The sequence below is a fragment of the Cibotium barometz genome, chromosome 31 (genome assembly GCF_041138505.1).
Source record: "Cibotium barometz isolate CiBa-2024 chromosome 31, ASM4113850v1, whole genome shotgun sequence".
In the NCBI taxonomy this organism is placed as follows: domain Eukaryota; kingdom Viridiplantae; phylum Streptophyta; class Polypodiopsida; order Cyatheales; family Cibotiaceae; genus Cibotium; species Cibotium barometz.
The window spans coordinates 35873948-35892919 of record NC_141076.1 but is presented as its reverse complement, the minus strand read 5'-3'; the positions used below and the strand labels follow the sequence as shown (position 1 = coordinate 35892919).

Genomic DNA, 18972 nt, shown 5'->3' with positions numbered 1-18972 from the left:
CTACCAACTCCTTTAACAGGATATGAGAAACCATTTGCACATGTGACGGTTCCTGCACTTGGGACAAATTTCAGAGAGATGAGAACAAACCTTTTTGTGAAGTAATGTGCTTACTAGTACCACTGTCAAAGTACCAAGCATCTGATTCTGCCACACTGACATCCATACATCATGAACAGAAGGATCATAACTGCAATGTATAGTCCATGCCCAATAATCTTGAGCAAAACTTACAGATTCCTTCTTCTCTGCACTTGGAGCAAATGCATCAGCCACCACAGCCATGTTCGATTCTTTATTTTTCTCCTTCTCTAGCCTTTTCTTGCACTCATGTATGTAGTGCCCTGGTTTCAAGTGCATATACAAAGTATATATACAAAGTATATATACAAAGCATATCCAAAGTGCATTATCATATCAAAGTATATACTTAGGAAGAGACCATGCAGGGAAGATTAGCCTAGCTCATGTCTCTACACTCATGTATGTAGTGCCCTGGTTTCAAGTGTATATACAAAGTATATATACAAAGCATATCCAAGTGCATTATCATATCAAAGTATATACTTAGGAAGAGACCATGCAGGGAAGATTAGCCTAGCTCATGTCTCTACACATGACAATGTGGCAGATATGTTCATGAAGGCTTTTCACGAGAGAAGTTCGAAGAATTTTTACCATTTAGGGATTGATTAATCACACAATCGCTATACATGTTCACATTATCACTATAGAGAGAAGTTGTAGGCTGTTTATATAATAGTGATATGTGGACGTAGGATAATAATGAGCCAATGTATTTTAGGAGATTTTTTTTACTAAGCGTATGTACTTTTACGAGTGTAAGTGACCTTATCATGTCACTTCACTTGTACTACACTCATTCTCAATCAATCTACTTTGAGTATTTTGCTTCTATCTATCTGTCCTTGCTTGCTACATCTATGTGTGTATTGCTACCTTGATCTCCACTCCAACAACTTCATGGCTATCCTCCTTTCCTTTAAAAATAGCTACCTAAGTATCAAAAAAGGATTAGTATCGCATGGCAAGTTCTCAATCAAAACCATTCAAAGACAATTGACATGAAGAAACTTCATGGCTATCCTCCTTCCCTCCAAAAATAGCTACCTAAGTATCAAGAAGGAGTAGTGTCACGCATGGCAACAAGTGCTCAATTAAAACCATTCAAAGACAATGAAGATCAAAGAATTGCTGATGATTCTTCTCATATCTTATTTTCCCAAGTTGGAATAAATTAAGAATGGATACCTTAGTGTTAATACATGGGTAAATACAATCTTGTATAAAGAAGTAAACATTAGCCCTTAGTGTTAATACATGGGTAAGTACAATTTTGTATAAAGAAGTAAACATTAGCCCATGTAGACATTAGCCCTTAGTGTTAATACATGGGTAAGTACAATCTTGTATAAAGAAGTAAACATTAGCCCATGTATAAATTATGGGGTATAAAGTTCAATCTCGTATAAAGATGTAGACATTAGACCTTAGTGTTAATATATGGGTAAGTACAATCTTATATAAAGAAGTAGACATTAGCCCATTTATAAATTATGGAGTATAAATTTGCATAGTACTCAAAAGCTTCCCAAAAGCCTCTATAAAGGTATTTCATGTATAAGGATGTTAAATAATCAACCATAGAACTCTCCCTCAATTGTTATTCAAGTACTTGATTGGACTAAAGTTATCAGGTATATCTTTTTTTTTGAAGGACGTGAAAGTTAGTTTGACCATTTTGAAAACCCCTTAAATCAACACTTAGACTAATATTAGCACTTATTTGTACTAAGAGCAATTGACATGCACATCCCATACTATGCATGCCTCCACAGTTATGAAACTCTTAACATATGCTTCTTGCACATAGGTCTTTTTTACAAAAATGACTCATTCAAAGTCCTCGATCATACATTATTAAAATGAACCCTTTAGTATCACTAATTTCGAAAGTATAATGGTGCATTCATTTGTTATATTCAACCAACGTTGTGATCTAAACCCAATAATTGGCTATTGAAAAGAAAACCATAAATTATGAAAGATTTCAACCTCTTATGAACCCTAAAGGTAGTGGTTATTCTATCATATCTTTTAGCCTCATCAAAACAGTAGAGGTACAATCACATGTGGTACATGTGACTCACAAGGCCTTTACCCTCATTAAATGAATTGGAGGTAACATAAAAGCGAAAATATGAAACTTGTTAGATTAGATAATATAACATCATATAGTAATTATATTACCACTTTCCAACCAACAATAACAAACACATGAGCACACACCAATATAAGTATGGAAGGCCATATGATTGATTCTCTTAATAAATTTGAGCAGAGACAATGTTCTGCTTAGCTTTATTCTCTTGAGTACCCAACAGCCAATACAGAGAATGTTGATGATGTTGTCTCAGAAGAGCTCTGAGATATAATGGTTGACGTTAATGTTCCGAAGTCTCAAAGGCGAAGGCAAGCAAATGGGCCATTGGGGGTGATGAGAAATGTGAACCACATGAAAATTCTAAAGGGGATAGAGAGGTGTTAAAAGGGCATCCTTCTCTAATTTAAATGAGTTATGTTATTGTGTATTAGGAGGGCATGTAGGTACAAAAAGGGTTGATGTGCCGCCCTAGGGCGAGAGGGGATGTTGGAGCGCATGGGGGGGGGCTTCATTTAAGCACAAGGGGGGGCCTGTATTGCATAGTTCTCGTTTCAAAAGAAAAACATGCCAGCGTGTCCAAAAAACCATGATGCTTTCGCTCAAAAAGGGCCGCCGTTAGCCACCGTGTCAGAGCCCCCGATCCTACCTGGCATCATCGCCTATATATATATATGCCTGCAAGATCTCAACCCATACATGATGGTTGCTGCCCTCTTCGTCTTAACAGAAACATGAACAGCAGCAAACGAGACGACGGTGTCCCAGAGAAGGGCGATATGAGCAGAGATGATGAAGGCGAGAGCCCGCCCAACCGCAGAATGAAGCGCAAAGGCGAGAACACAGTCGGGCGAGCTAAGACCAGAGGCGATGATACAGAGAGCAAGTCCTTGAGTAGCGACGACAATCCAGAGGGGGCGTCTGCAGACGATCACGACGTGGCTGCTGTCGCCGCAGGCAAAAGGCGCGGCAGAAAGCGATACTACAGACACACTCAGCACCAAATCCAGGAGATGGAAAGGTAAGCTTTAATTCAGTAATCCTGTGAGAGGTTAGTTTTCTCTTCTCAAAGTTTGATTTTTCTCAATGGGAGTGTTTAGGGTTTTGTTTTGAAAGAGAGAATCAAGATTTTGGGGACTATTTCTGGCTAGCCAGAGTTTGATTTAGGAAATTCATGTCTAATTTTAGCTAACGGGAGATATTAGGGCTAATCGAACACATAGTTTTGCAGTTATGGTTCAGTCTTCCTACCCAGGTTCAAATTTACAAGATGGTTACGCATTGAAGGACTGGTTTTCCTAAGTAGGAAGTTAAATCAGTAGCTACAATTATGTGTTTAGGGCTCAGCTCCCTTAATTATGGCTTGGAAAGGTTGTGTCAAAAATCTTAAACCAGTAATGCTGTAAGATAAACATGCATATAGTGTTTATTTCAGAAATGGTAAAGATAATTGTATATCTAGGGGCTCGCTTGAAAATTGAAGAGTAAATGTTGTAGTTAAGGATCAGGTCCATAATCCCCGAAGTGGAAGATGCAATCAAGAATGCATTCAGAGATCATTTGCCCTACTCAGGATTTAATTTACACGATACAAGACATAATGCACAGGTTATTCAAGGAATGTCCGCATCCGGATGAGAAGGCACGCCTTGAGCTGAGCAGGGAGCTTAACCTTGACCCCAGGCAGGTCAAGTTTTGGTTTCAGAACAAACGTACCCAAACAAAGGTCATTTTCTACTTGCAACACACCTTCAGTCAAGATGTCAATAACTTGACAATTTTGGATTTTAAGCTCTTTGCAAGTGTGTGCTCAAATTTATTCATGTGTTGATCAGGCCCAGCAAGAGCGCCATGACAACTCTTACCTGAGAAGTGAGAATGATAAGCTTAAGGCAGAGAACGAGGCATTGCGACAAGCCATCAGAAAGATTGTGTGCTCAAACTGTGGGGCATTTGCTATCAATGATGGCATGGATGCGATTTCCCTAGAAGAGCAGCAATCACCGATAGAGAATGCCGAGCTGGAAGAAGAGGTTTGGTAACTGCTCTGCTGTGTATGCGTGTCGTGCACATGTGGTGTGTGCATGTGTGTGTTGTGTGTGCACGTGCATATGTATGCTATGTGTACATGTGTGCATGGTGTTATGCTGTGTTCATGTATGAGCAGGTGTGCATATTTGTGTGTGTTGTTATGTGTTGCCTTGTGTTGTGTGTGTCCTGCACATGTGCGGGTGTGGTGGTGCATGTGGGTGGGGTGTGTGTGTGTGTGTTTGTTGTGAGTGGTCTTCTTTTTGTGTGGGCAAATGTGTGTTGTGCCCGTGAGCATGCCTGTGCGGAGCAAATACTAGAAGATTTTCAAATTTTTTTTGTGTGTGACCATACTTCTAGTGCTAAGCTGCTTTTGTTCATGCATGTCAGTGTCTGCTGTCTTTTTTACCTGGCAAATTCAAGTACTAATATCAAGTCCAATGAAGCTCTAGTCAGTTTTGTTCATGACTACTGGTCTTAGTGTAGATTGTGGTTGCTACAGATGATTAGGTGCTCAATTCTCTCAGCAAACCAACTTGTTCAAACTGTTCCTGCATGTCAAGTGTCTGCTGTCCTTTTTACCTGGCAAATTCAAGTACTAATATCATGTCCAATGAAGCTCTAGTCAGTTTTGTTCATGACTACTGGTCTTAGTGTAGATCGTGGTTGCTACAGATGATTAGGTGCTCAATTCTCTCAGCAAACCAACAAACTGTTCCTGCTGCCTCTACTACACTTAACGGGCTCATTTTACCCCTTGGTCCAAGCAACCTTGCACCTTCTGGGCCTTCCGTGGCAGAGATTGCCTCACAGCCCCTATGTTTAACTGATTCTGAGAAGCTCATGGTGGTGGAGCTTGCAGTGTCAGCTATGGAAGAGTTAGCACAAGTTGCACAAGCAAGTGAACCTTTATGGGTGCACGATTCAAATTCTGGCCGTGAACTACTAGACAACAAAGAGTATTTGAGGCGGTTCAAAGGCATTATTGGCCCTACTCCTCCTGGACTAAATGCTGAAGCAACAAGGGAAACGGACGTAGTGACTATGAATGCTCATTCTGTAGTAGAGACTTTCATGGATGTGGTATGTAGTAAGTCTGGGTGGTTAGGATCAAGTTGAAGCTTCCCGCAATCCAGAAGTTTAGGGTAACTTCATGTGTTTTGTGTCCATGACTTTGCAGGATCTCTGGGCACAGATGTTTTCTTCTATCATATCCACAGCACGGAATGTGGAAGTGTTATCAAATGGAGCTTTAGACCCCTTTGATGGTGCTATGCAAGTCGTAAGTAACTATTGAGGCTTATGAGCGAATTGTCTGGTATTGGAAAGGAGACAGGTGTAAAGCCTTGGCAAACCTTCTAAAACATCGTACTTGTTGTCAGATATATGCAGAGCTTCAGCTGCCCACACCGTTTGTACCAACTCGGGAGGTCTATTTCCTGCGATATTCTAAGAGAGTGGATCATCTGTGGGTGGTGGTGGATGTTTCTTTAGATAGCTTGCGTGCGAACCCGCCCCCTTCTCTGCTGAGGTGTAGAAAACAGCCCTCTGGTTGTGTGCTTGAGGAGACTGCAAACGGCTACTCCAAGGTTGGTTGAGAAACCTCTTGTGTTAGTGTCGAAACTCCAAGGTATGTGTCGGGAAATAGAGACGTGCATAACGTAAGAGGAGGCATCCATTCTGATGCCTCAATTTGCATGAACACACAATTTACTAAGATACTGTGCTTGTATCTTGCAGATCACTTGGGTTGAGCATGTGGAAGTGGACAATGCTGGGGTGCACCCTTTTTATCAGTCACTTGTAAACAGTGGCGTGGGCTTTGGAGCCCAACGGTGGGTGGCCACATTGCAAAGACAATGTGAACGCATCGCCAACCTCCTTGCCAACAGCAATTTTCATGGCACAGATACAGGTGGGCAGGCTGGCATACAGAAAAACTGCATCATAATGTATAGTCAGTGTGTTTCAGGGAGTTGTGTGAATACAGTGTCCTTGTTGGTACATAAGACTACTGGCTGTTTTTTCAGTGCTTTCCAATCCTGAAGGACGACACAGCTTGCTCAAGCTTGCGGAACGAATGACCAACAATTTCTGTGCTGGGGTTAGTGGCCCCACAAATCATACATGGATTACCCTTTCTGGAGCTGGTGCAGACGAGTTCAAGGTGGTGATTCGTGAAAGCATTGATGATCCAGGCCGGCCTCCTGGCATAGTACTCAGTGCAGCAACTTCACTACGGTTGCCTGTGTCTCCTGCTAGAGTGTTTCAGTTCCTTTGTGATCAAAACCGCAGAACAGAGGTAATCCTTTGATGTCATGGCTTCTTCACACATTGTTTTTCTGTGCCCAGAGAGCGGATGTTCTTCCTTAGGTATAAGATTCGTGATTTGATTACATGGCAGTGGGACATTCTGTCCAATATGGGTGTGGTCGAAGAGACGGTTTGTGTTCCTAAAGGACAAGAGTTTGGAAACACTGTTTCTCTTCTTAGAGTAAATGTAAGTGTTCAGACAAAGTATGGGCTTAATATATATAGTTTCACCATTGCATTTACTGTGTTCTCATTTTGGTAAGTGTTGGTCGGCTGCTGCAGGCTGTGAATTCAAACCAGAGCAACTCTCTGATTTTGCAAGACTGCTGCAGTGACAAGTCATGCTCGTTGGTGATTTATGCTCTAGTTGATGTTGGGGCCATGGGGGCTGTGCTCAATGGAGGTGACCCAGATGTCGTCTCTTTACTACCTTCTGGCTTTGCAATTCTACCCGACAGGCCACCATCGTCACATTATCACAGAGGAGGCCTGCAAGAAATCGGCTCAAGCTCCAGCAGCACAGAACATGGCTCGTTGCTTACTATGGCCTTTCAAATTCTTGTGGACCATGAACCCACTGCCAAGCTCTCCCTTGAGTCTGTGGCCACTATTAACAATCTTATCTCTTCTACCATTGCTAAAATCAAGATTGCCCTCTCTTGTGACAACGTGTGAGAGAGCACTGGTGCTTGAACCTGTAAGGGTATTGAGAACACACTGTACACTGGAAATGGGGCAAAGAACATAGGACTTATTAAAGTGTCTTGTTCAACCTTGGGTAGCACGATGATAGTCAAGTCCCATGAGACTTGCTGGGAGAGCTATCAGAGGTTTCAGCAAGATCACATTGTTTAGGGGTTTTTCTCTGTAAAGAAGGCTTTAGAGGACATCACACACTAGAGTAAACAAGATAACAAGAGATCGGCTATACTCCTTTCTCTGGGAGGGCTTTAGAAGACACCACAAGCCCTAGAGTGAATGGGATTCCAAGATGCCCTTGTTGCTTTGGGTGGTAACCGTCCTTATCATCTTGCAGGTGGTCCTCTTGCCACCTGTGATATGGGGCTTTTTCAGTGTGTGCACACGATGCGGTGATTTGGAAACGGTAAGAAAAGGCCTGACGATAGTGACCATTATGATGTATAGCAGGAAAAGGTTGAGTTGCTCCATAAGGTGTGCTGGTGTAGGCAGATTAACAAGAGAGATAGATGCCTCGTATGCAAGAAAACAAGGCATTTGTGCACTTGTAACACGCTTCAGTAATGTCAAAATTTGGTAGAAATCTAGCAAGTGGAATAACACGTGTGACACTTTCTGGAGGAGAGACAGATCTCATCTCATTGCAAATTGGTGTATCCAGCTATAAGAGCCGTGTGGGTAGTTGAGACCCCACTTATGAGCGGTTGGGTAAGTCAGTCTGCTGATACGATTTCCAATTATTTTTCAATGAAGGTATTAGCTTTCTCCTAATTTTCCTTTCTTTGTATGGGTGGTGCATTTTGGGTGGTTTCATCTCATCAAACTCCATCTCGGTTGTGCCAGGTACTGATGGTTCAATGATTCAATGGTGAGAGGTCCTTAATTGAAGTTGCTCATGCTTCTAGCTGTTACTACATCTGGACATATCCAAATGATTGTAATGGTTGGAAGAGATATTGTGGCCAAAGTCGTGCTAGTGCCCAACGCCCTGCGGCCTTGGAAATGGTTCACCCTACTTATAAGTACCGCTTCATAGAAGTACTTGCTGGACTTCATGCTTGAAATAGCATAATCTTATTATGTTGGCAAGATGGAAGGTTTATTGCTTGTAAGCAGGCCAATCAAGGTTGTGTAATTGGGATGCCAATTGTCTTCATCAATGACCACCCTTTCTGAGCTGACAGATCTTGAGGATGATTTCAACTGTTCAATATCTATATTTTTAGAAAGTTATGTCAGTTGCAATTGATGACCTTTTTGGCAGGGTGGCTTGTGAGATAAACTCTGTGGGTGAGAGCCTGTCCAAATTTTGAGATATTATGTTGAAACACTTTTTGCTAAGGAAAGGGCTGGCAGTGTACCATACTCTCACAGTTCTTTCTTCCACTAAGGCAAAGTTGTACACAAGGAGCAAAAGATAGTGACTAGGTACAAAAGGCAAGGAATATTATATCATTGATATCTGTTTGGTAAGGCATCAACCTGGGGTCACACTCTAGCTTCAGGGGGGTTGGAAAAGTGTTTGATGGCATCAGACATGCTCCAATGGTGTAGTGCCTACTTTGGTATAGTATTGGGCAAGCTACAACATGTGCAGCTAAGCTTAGATAAGTCAAGAACATGAATAGCAAGACCTTGGTCAGCCAAAAGCCAGGCACAAACAGGGGCGAGTTCTTTTTGTTACCAGTTAGTGGATGTATAAGGGGCTTTAAGAGACATCTCCCTGGCCCATCAGAACAGGGATCTGGCAGAAAGTTGGGCCCTCAATGAGGGATGGGTGGGTGAGATCTCTCTTTCTATGAGACAGGCATTATAGCTGTGAAATCCCCAAGTGGCTGGGTTAATGTTTATCGAGATACCTTAATTCGCCTAGCCTGAGTGAGTCCAGGTATAGACTTAGGATTTGACGAGGTTACAGTGTGGCCATAGAAAGTTGAAGTTTGGATCGGGCATATATTTTGAGAAGTACATGTGCCATGAATTTGAAGCTGTCTCAAATTTAAACTCTCGCTTTTCTCCATGACTTGTTTCAATGATTGCAAGCTGTTGCAAGCCATCCTTGTAAAATGAAAGTGATATCACATGCTATTGGTGCAACGTGTGACTGGACCAAAGTCCACAACCACTTAAGGCTTAATAACATAAAGCCTGTCAGCCGCCTGATGCTGTTACTAAATCTGGGCGCATTACAGTTGGAGACACCGAGTAACCATGAGTTGTACATCCTCGTCCAGGTTTAGTCCAGCATCTCCTTCTTCCCCTCTTTATCAAAATGCACGTATGGAACAGCACTTTGACTCTCGAATACAAGTCAAAAAACTGTACAATTCAGACAATTTCCAACCAAAGATGATAAGGTTAAGACCTAACCTGTTCGACGACCTTCCATCAGAAGATGTGTGGATGTGGGTGGATCATTTTGAGAATGTAGCCAATTGTCAGAATTGGACCAAAGAAAGGAAAGTTTTAGAGGCGAGAACACTGTTGAAGACATAGCAGCAACATGGTTCATTCTACAAGGAGACAATATCAAACATGATTGGTTCTTGCTCGATAGATTGTCAATACAAAATTTTGCCTAATAAAATATGCACAAACAGCTTTGCAGTAATTACATATTTTAAGCAAAGAGAAGATAAGAACTTAAGCCTGTGGCACAATTTGTCATAAAACTAAATCAGCTTTTACCAAGGGGAGACCCAAATATGTTTGAAGGATATACAAAGCCATCCTTCGTCTAGACAAGGTTAGAGCATGATATCTTCAAGAGAGTAATGGATCAAGGACCAACTACCTTCCATGCTACCGTTCAAAAAGCCTGACAATTTTTTTAAAAATCTTCTTACAAGTAATAACAATTTTTGGCCTGAATTCCTGCTCCTGAACATAAACCCCTTACAGATACGCCTATTCCCATGCACATAGATGTCTGCAATGCTCAACAACAGCACCAAGACTGCACACACAAATGCATAAGGAAAGCCTAGATACTTTTATTGCAAGAGTTATGGCATTGTTGAGAAATATTGCAGGAAAACAAAGTTTCAGTAAGATGACGTAGTCGTACTTAGGATGCAGCCACTGTTTTAGCTATACCAACTGGCTTCTAGAGGCATCCCATTCGTAAATCTAGCTGTCTTTGTGACTTCTAGCAAGTGTTGAGTTAGGTTTTACAAAGGTACAAGCCTAAACTATGGTGGATCGAAGAGATCCATGGTGTATGTGTGGAGAGAGAGAGAGAGAGAGAGAGAGAGAGAGAGAGAATTGACTAGATTGATGGAAGTGATTGATACTCACCAAGTACAATGCTTTTGTAGGCTTGTAGCATTATCTTTAGACCCATGCAAATGTCACTCTCTAATATGCCACATCTTATCCACTTATAAGATTCTGTTCACACACTGCTAGAACAATAACCCTTTTAGGAACTATAACCCTTTTAGGAACTGTCTAGGTACACACACATACATAAGGGTTCACACACACAATGGGACACACACGAGACTCTGAATCCCAACCCGGAGCGAGGGTGGAGATGCATGAGAAGACCTTCCATATCCACTTCAAGAGATCCTCTAGCATGTACCACATACTCCGATATGGCAAGAACAAGCCTTGTTCACCGCTTGGATTCAAAAACTGGTATGAGCACGGCTTAGGGCTCACCAAAGCATGGTCTTTGTGAAAGACTCAAAGACCAAGTTTTGCTTTCAGAGGGACAATTGCATCAACATCTCAATACTCAAGCCGGGACTGATTCATGGGAGAGACACCATACATCCGCAACAACATACATAAAATACATACCCCCTTGCTCTAAACTGATATGATGAAGATGACGAAGCCTTTTATAAAATTAAGGCATTCACAATATGGATATTATTACATAGGAATATTGTATTCAACTACAAAGACTATTGTATTCAACTTCGAAGACTACCTCGGCAGAGAACCCATGACACAAAAAATAGAAAATAAAGATTTATTTTGCAAGCTAAAAACTTCATGGGCGCATGTCGATGGAGAACGGTATCTTTTGGCAATGCTTCCACGCCACCACTCCTTGGGTCTTGTGCAAGGGTAGCAATGTCGAAGGTGATTCGTATGATGGCTTTCATCGAGAAAACAATCGATGAAACACCTTTAAGAGACCCCATGTATGCGATCAAGGAGTCAATGTGAACTCACTCTTTAAGAGGGCCTCTTTACACCTCAATGTGAACAACTAGTAGTGGCGTTGTTGTAGAGTTTGACCAAGGTGGAGAACATGTAAGTGGAGCCGCGTGATGTAGACGAGTAGTCTGTTGTGAAGTGGACGACAGTGGGGGCGACCTTGGACAGGCGATGGCGGGCCATAAATGCAAGAGTGGTCATGATGGTGCATAGGTGGCGAGCTACTGCAATAGGTCATTGGTGAGCTGTAGTGCATAGAGGGCAATTTAGGCCAGTGCAAAGGCAAGATAGTCTGGGCAACAACCAATGAGCGGAGGAGGGACAATTGGTAGATGTATGAGTTGGACGACAATGAGCATCTCTAATGGCAATGGTAGATGTATGAGTTGGACGACAAACAGTACGAACACTAAAACAATCTTTAAAACACAATGGAATAACCATACACAACACCAAAAAAGAACACAACACTGAGCCAGAATGGTCGGCTCCCCGTAGGAATTGTTTTATTCCAATGAATAAACTGATACAAATAGACCAAGGTGCAAGTGTAGTCTTGTACCATATTTTCCACAAAGCTCAGCAAACATAAATCAGTTTATGTTTTAACACTTGCTCAAAGATCTGGTACCAATCAATACCATAAACCAGTGCAAATCACCCTCGAACAACAGCCCGGTTCGATGCCAAATCCAGCTCCGATTCCATGCCAAAACAACTCCTAGAACGGAGCCTTAAATTTGCCCCAAATGAGCTCTCAAAATAGTCCCCGATATCTCTAAAACAGCCCCAGAACCAGTGGCTCTCAAGAGAAGTAGAAGTGCTGCACGATCAACAGATCCGGTGAGAGAGAGAGTGCTTCTATCCTATTGTACGACCAGCACTCAAAAGATAGAGAACACCAATCGTCTATAGCTGCTATGTACGGTCCGTGCCGAGGAGAGGAGAACAGGTTACTGCCCACCTGTATGGCAAGTGAAGAGAGAGAAACCTATCCACCTGTACGCCTAGCGAAGAGAGAGAAAACTGTCCACTGGGCATCAAAAAGAAGAGAACCTTATTGTATGGCTTGCGCCAGTGAGAGGAAAAGGTTGCCTGTCTACGACCAGCAAATCAGAGAGAGGAAGGCTTCTCGGCTGCTATCGCCCATGAGTGATGGATCCGTCGCCTACATTGCTATACAGACAACACTTAGGGAAAAATAGATGCAGGCTACTGCTGTACGGATAGCGCTCAGGGAACAAGAGATGCAGGCTACTGCTGCACAGATAGCGCTCAGGGGAGAAGAACTGCTGCCCACCACCCTACCATCATGCGAATCCTTCTTGTGATTTAAAAGAAACTGACCAACCCAAAAACACCTGGGCCAAAAGTGGATGAATATGAGGACCAAACCTTGCAAGCATGTGGAGCGACCCAACCCCCACATGCTTGCAAAGTTTGGTCACGATCGGAGCATGTTTGGATTAGTAAATAGCACCCAGTGCGGATTTTTCAAGTCTCTTGGTCCTTAAGAGGCCATGAAAAATCTGGGTATTTCCCATACCATCGTACGACGAGCGGCTACGGTGGAGCTCTTGAGCATAGCTCGAGCTCGACCGATCGATAACTTCCCATGATACGTAAGCTAAAGATATATATATATATATATATATATATATATATATATAGAGAGAGAGAGAGAGAGAGAGAGAGAGAGAGAGAGAGAGAGAGGCAAAGCTCAAGACAGAGTATTACATGACTCAATAATATGATTAGATTGATAGAATTGATTGACACTCACCAAGTATAATGTTGTTGTAGGCTTGCAGCCTCATCTTTTGACCCATACAAATATTACTCTAACAAGTGCAAGCCAAATGGCACACTTATCTTAAGAGTGTTCACACACTACTAGAACAATAACCCTGTTCACATACACACACAAACAAGTGTTCCCACACACGAGGGGACATACACGAGACTCCGAATCCCAATAACAAGGGACATTCCATTTTTTTGCATCTTTGTGATCAACATTTTGAAACTTCACTAGATACGGGTAGTACTTTTTCATCTGTTAGCCAAAATGTTGTCATCCAATTTTATCTTCCACTTTCATTTACTGGATGTACTGGTTTGGTGATCATCAAAAGACCTATCGTTCTTTTGCAATTGTTGAAATCCATTTCACATTTTTCCTTCCTACTTTTATTTTATGTTAGGCTTAAGTAACTATCTTTTAACAATTAATTAGTGATAGGTTTCTAAAAACCGGTGTCAGAGTTGACTTTTTCTCTCAAACTAAGTTTCACTCTAATTTCTCTTCATTTATTGCAACCCTTGTCACTAATTTCATTCCAACATATGAGCTCACTCCATTGATCACTTAAAAGAAATAGTCGAAATAAATAAAGCAGTTTAATATGTGATACAAATGCATAATCAAACCTTCTACAAGCCCATGGATATTTGTTAACCACATCTTGTTCAATAGGACAATCGAAAATAGTGCAACTTGTTACAAAGAGCAATGGAAGATCTTCTATCTGTGTAGATTATAGACCCTGAAATAAGGTCACAACTCGCAATGTACATCTCTCACCTAGATTTCACAATGTTCCCGATGAATTAGATAAGTCAATCTATTTCACCTCTTAAATAATGTCACAACTCCCAATGTACATCTCTCGCCCAATGAATTAGGTAAGTCAATCTATTTCACCTCTTAAGATCTTGGCTTGAGGCTCACTAGAGGTCTCCATGAATTGGTAGTCATGTAGAGTAGTTTCCAAAGATTAGTGAAAACCCTTTTCCATGATCTAATAGAAAGAAAGATTCTTGTAGCTTAGCTCGATGATACATCCTTGGCTAACAAAAGACAAGGCCATTAAAGATTTCCCACAGCCAAACAATGTCACAAAACTACAATAATTTATGGGACTTTTCAATTTCTGTGTGAAATTCTTGTCTTTTTAATTTATTTTTGGGATGGTTGGAATCGATCACCACAACAAACACACACTACCTACTACTCTGTGCCTCACGGTATCGTCCAAGGAGATTCGATCCCACCACTTCAGGGAGGCACTTGAACACTTCCACCACCTGGACTACATAATGTAGTTACTCTCACTTATCCACTTAAAACGTCATTAAGATTTCATTGCTAAGAGTTTTGAGGATTTTACACATCCCACAGGGGAAAGCCCTTCCCCGCGCCTCTTAACATCATCTTTGCGACTTCGAACAGGTGCAGCACAGGAGAACTCCGTCCAGGAACGTCTACCCCTCTAACTGCTGCTTAAGAAGCATTTGATTTACTCAAACAGATAATTGAGGATGTAATTACAGTAAAGTACCAGATTTCATTTAGCAGAATTTGTGAAGAACGGATGCATCCAAGGGGCTATTTTAGTCCCAGAATGCTGGCCAAGTCTCTAGGACTTGTGAAGCTCACATTCAGCAACTAAGAAGGCTGACACCTTATCTGCCGCCCAGATTGCAAGAAGCTTATCCAACCATGGCGACAATAAATCTGCAGATTGAAATCCTAACAACCATTGCGCAACAGCACAGATTATCTACCAAGATCAGATCCTATAGAGCACTGCATATGGCAGAGATAGGAACCCCCCAATGCTCTGGAAAACAAGAATTTTGTTGATCAGAGTCTCTACTCCTTAGGAGGCTTGGACGTTTTTCAAACAGTATTGATTACCTATTGCAAAGAGATGATACACAGCACAGAGAATATGGCAAGAGAATGCAATCTTTTCATGTCCAATGATGATTGAAGGCAAACCTGTTGTCTTTGACGAGAGTAATCGAAGCCGTGCACGCGTGAACACACGCCAGGGACCTCTTCTCTCAGTGCAGCCGCCATTAGATGATCAGACAGCAGCTCACGGCGACAGGTCAATCGTGAATAAACCAAGGCTGTAATCAGCAGACCCGCCATAGCTCCCTCACAATAATAGACTATACCCAGCGCAACAAGACCAACCACACCAGACAAGATTTGCATGTTGTAGCCCCACGTGTTGTCATAGCCCTTCCCCGCGCACACGTCTCGTGACCTGCTGTTCGTCTATAATGGTTTTTGTGTACATTTAAAATGCACGTCTCGTGACCGGCTGTCGTCTGTAATGCTTTTTGTGTACATTTATAATGTTATTTAATTTGTATAGTACTAGGAGGAGAGGACTGGTAGAGCGTGTTCTCTATACATAGGGACGCGGGTTCAATTCCGGCCGCCCCCTCCCCTCACTCTACAAAGGGGTGAAGTAAATAAACAGGTGTGTTGCATACTTCCTCACATACATACATATATATATAACTGGATAGAATTGATTAGTATAGAATATAAAGACAACTTATGGTCCCTCGAAAGTACACCTAAGCCATGTGTTTGTGGATTTATTCCAAAGTGCTTTTTTTCGTAATATGCATACATACATACATACATATATATATATAACTGCATAGAATTGATCATTATAGAATATGAAGACAACTTATGGTCCCTGGAAAGTACACCTAAGTGAACAAAGCCATGTGTTTGTGGATTTATTCCAAAGTTCTTTTTTTTTTCACATGAGAAAGACCAGGACAATGTTTATATATGTTCAACAATCACTTATGGTACAAGCGTTGATTAACAAAAATAGAAATCAAAGTTTATCATATCCTGCTTAATAGATATTACAAGATTACCCTTGTGCTTTTCAAAGATGGACATTTACTATTGAGTGTACGTGAATAAATTTCCCTATAGAATGATTGTGGTAAGAATAATATATGTTTTAGCAATCTATAAATTTCGTTTTGTGATTTATTATAATAATTACAAAAGCAACTTAGTTAGTTACAAAAGTAACTTAGTTACTTTTGTTTAGTTGTGACTTATTAGAAAAAGAATGTATTTTTTTAAATGTCCAATCGAATGTTTTTAAATATGTTTTTTGGGAACATAATTATAATTATATTTATAAGCTGCCCAGATACATATACAACAGTCTACTTTTTACAGAACCCACTCATATCCTATTATACTCCATTAAAAGATCTAGAGAAGCTCTTCACTATTAAGCAAACCATGAATTTGATTGCACCTCTCCTCCTCCCAAACAAAGGATGAATGTTCCCACGAAATGTGATACCCCACCTGCTGCAAGCCAATCACCAATAGAGAGTCAATGGTGCACCCCTTAGGAGTCTGTTCTTCCATGAGCTCTTTCTTGGTCCAGATATTCACATCAGGTCTCTTTCCAACAGGATTCTCTATTAGGGCCATAAAGGTATCAATCGGTTGCTTCTCCTTCAGATACCATCTTTGAGTCTTAGGTCCAAACTTTGGCAAGCTTTCCTTCAAATCTTTCCCTGCATAACCCTGCCACATGCCATTAATTGGTTAGGTTACCCTAGTATGTGCAATAATCTCATCAACATGAAAGTGGTTCATCCTATCCCAAACTGTAAAGCCTGCACTAACTCTACAAGTGTATTGTCATTCATCTTATTTACATAATATACAGACCATCACTGATGTAGACATCTATACACCAATTCTATAGCATCCACCCCCTGTCTTAATCCCTTTTGAAATACCAGCCAGTTTCTAGAGGTCCAAATATCACAAAGGCAACTACATCTAACAAGGTTAAACACTAAATCAATTTCCTCCTCTGATTCTGCCAGTCTCCCCATCAACTAGTCCCCCCAAGACCCCTTTACCCCTATGCTAGAAAATACCCACTTATCAATTCTGCTCCACAGCCCCCTAATAAGCAGGGCATCCCTACAAAGCATGTCTACCATCCTCCTCAACTACAAATCCACATCTAAAACAAACCAAGAAGTAAAATTTCTATTAACCAATTTGTATCCAAGGTGAAGAGCCCACATAAATACTCTCCACAAAAAGGTATGTACCTTCAAAGGTATATCCATACCCCACAGCAATTTCCACCTCTTCTTCCTAGAACTTATATTCCACCTTACTCTCCAAATTCTACAGTACATCACATTCATCTCACTCTTACTCATCTCCTCATCATATAAACACTTGGTGGTCAGCCTCACCAACTTGGCCCCATTAATCCATGTCCAATCCTTCAACCAACAAGCCTCATTGGGCGCAGTAGAAAACCAGCCCTTCCCAACATCCTCCAAATCTTGTCTTGCCACATGTAAGTCCCTCTGTTGTATCCCAAAGTCATCCCTTATCTGTCCCAACTCTTTCCACCCAACCTGAGATTTATCCCAACAGTATCCAATCCATCTGAACCCCTTATTATTCAATCTTCTGGTTATTCTTACATCTAGCTGAGCTAAAGAGGGGTAAATTTGTGGGACCACCATAATCCTAAACTAAATAGAGAATTCCTGATGGCCCTTATACATCCATCCCACTTCATCAAGCCCATCACCTCCTTCCAGTTAAGATAGAGGGGGAGCTATGTATTCTCAATGGAGCATGTAAGAACAACTTTACTTTCCAATCCAATCCAGTCCACTTTCCCTCGCATTACACATTAGATTCCTTAATCACCTCTCTTACCATTATGGTCCAAATTTCCTCCCGCAATAAGTATTTAGGAAAGCTAGCTATTACCTTGGCTTTGGCATGAGTGGGCAGGTGCAAAATTCCAAGTCCTCCCAAGCCTTTGGGCAAGATAACTTTCTCCCATGCCATCGTAGCTTTGGCATGAGTGGGCAGGTGAAGAATTCCAAGTCCTCCCAAGCCTTTGGGAAAGGTAACTTTCTCTCAAGCCAAGTAGGCTAGATATTTCTTGTCATCCGTGTTGGTTTTCCAAATAAACTCCCTGAATTGACAATAGCCACCATGTCATGAAAAGACACTCTAATTCCTTCCAGTTTCCTCATCTTGTTCAACAACCTCTTAATTGCCTAGTTAGCTACATCTTTACTGGTCACCCCCACTCCAAAAGGAATCCCCAAATATCTAACAATATGTCCCTTCCTTATCACCTCACACCCCCATCTTTCCATGTCAAAATCATCATCTTTAGTCAGGCTAATAATTCTGGATTTATGAATGTTGCATTTGGACCTAGAAGCATCAACAAACAATTGTACTATTTGCAGAGCATGTCTTGCATTGCCATTATCAGCCTTCAAGAAAAGTAATGAGTCATCTGCAAAACACTGCACCACCAATTACTCTCCATTTCTCAATTAAAAATATTTTCTTTGAGATAGAAATTTAACATTCTCGAGGTAAAAGCTCATAAGAGACTTCTATGTTTGACAAACCTGCCTCTCCTTGACTCCTTAAACTTTCACTCATCTTAGGATCACCAGAGCACTACTGTCTCCATTGTTCACTCATCCTAGGACCACTAGGGCACCATTGTTTGCGAAGTCTCCATATGTTTAACCAAACTTCGTTAAGAAGTTATGTGCTTGGAAGCATCACTACCAAGAAACCAAGTGTCTGCGATAGTGAGACATGCATCATGTTTAACCAAACTTCATTAAGAAGTTATGTGCTTAGAAGCATCATTACCAAGAAACCAAGTGTCTGCGATAGTGAGACATGCATCATGTTTAAGATTATAACTACTTAGAAGCAT

The 18972-nt window shown here is 41.3% G+C and overlaps 1 protein-coding gene and 1 long non-coding RNA gene across 6 annotated transcripts; one reads left to right on the top strand and one right to left on the bottom strand.

Moving 5' to 3' along the window:
• Positions 1-716: 716 nt before the first annotated feature.
• On the bottom strand, positions 717-15358 carry LOC147620805 (uncharacterized). 4 transcript variants are annotated; one of them, XR_015269999.1, is made up of 3 exons: positions 15180-15358; positions 9593-9735; positions 717-1017 (listed from the first exon to the last, which is right to left on the bottom strand). It is a non-coding gene; the product is annotated as an uncharacterized LOC147620805 (long non-coding RNA). The 4 variants fall into 4 exon arrangements; XR_015270000.1 differs by lacking the exon at positions 717-1017 and adding an exon at positions 9209-9484; XR_015269997.1 differs by lacking the exon at positions 9593-9735.
• Positions 2856-8598, top strand: LOC147620806 (homeobox-leucine zipper protein PROTODERMAL FACTOR 2-like). Of its 2 annotated transcripts, none has more exons than XM_086825074.1 (11): positions 2856-3203; positions 3791-3908; positions 4018-4215; positions 4886-5293; positions 5391-5492; positions 5593-5799; positions 5951-6125; positions 6241-6512; positions 6615-6710; positions 6806-7930; positions 8066-8598. In XM_086825074.1, exons 1-10 carry the CDS (start codon positions 2857-2859, stop codon positions 7196-7198), a joined length of 2316 nt encoding a protein of 771 aa, XP_086681200.1. In that variant the 5' UTR covers position 2856; the 3' UTR covers positions 7199-7930; positions 8066-8598. The 2 variants fall into 2 exon arrangements, with proteins under 2 accessions (XP_086681200.1, XP_086681199.1); XM_086825073.1 differs by having other exon boundaries at positions 6806-7975.
• Positions 15359-18972: the final 3614 nt, after the last annotated feature.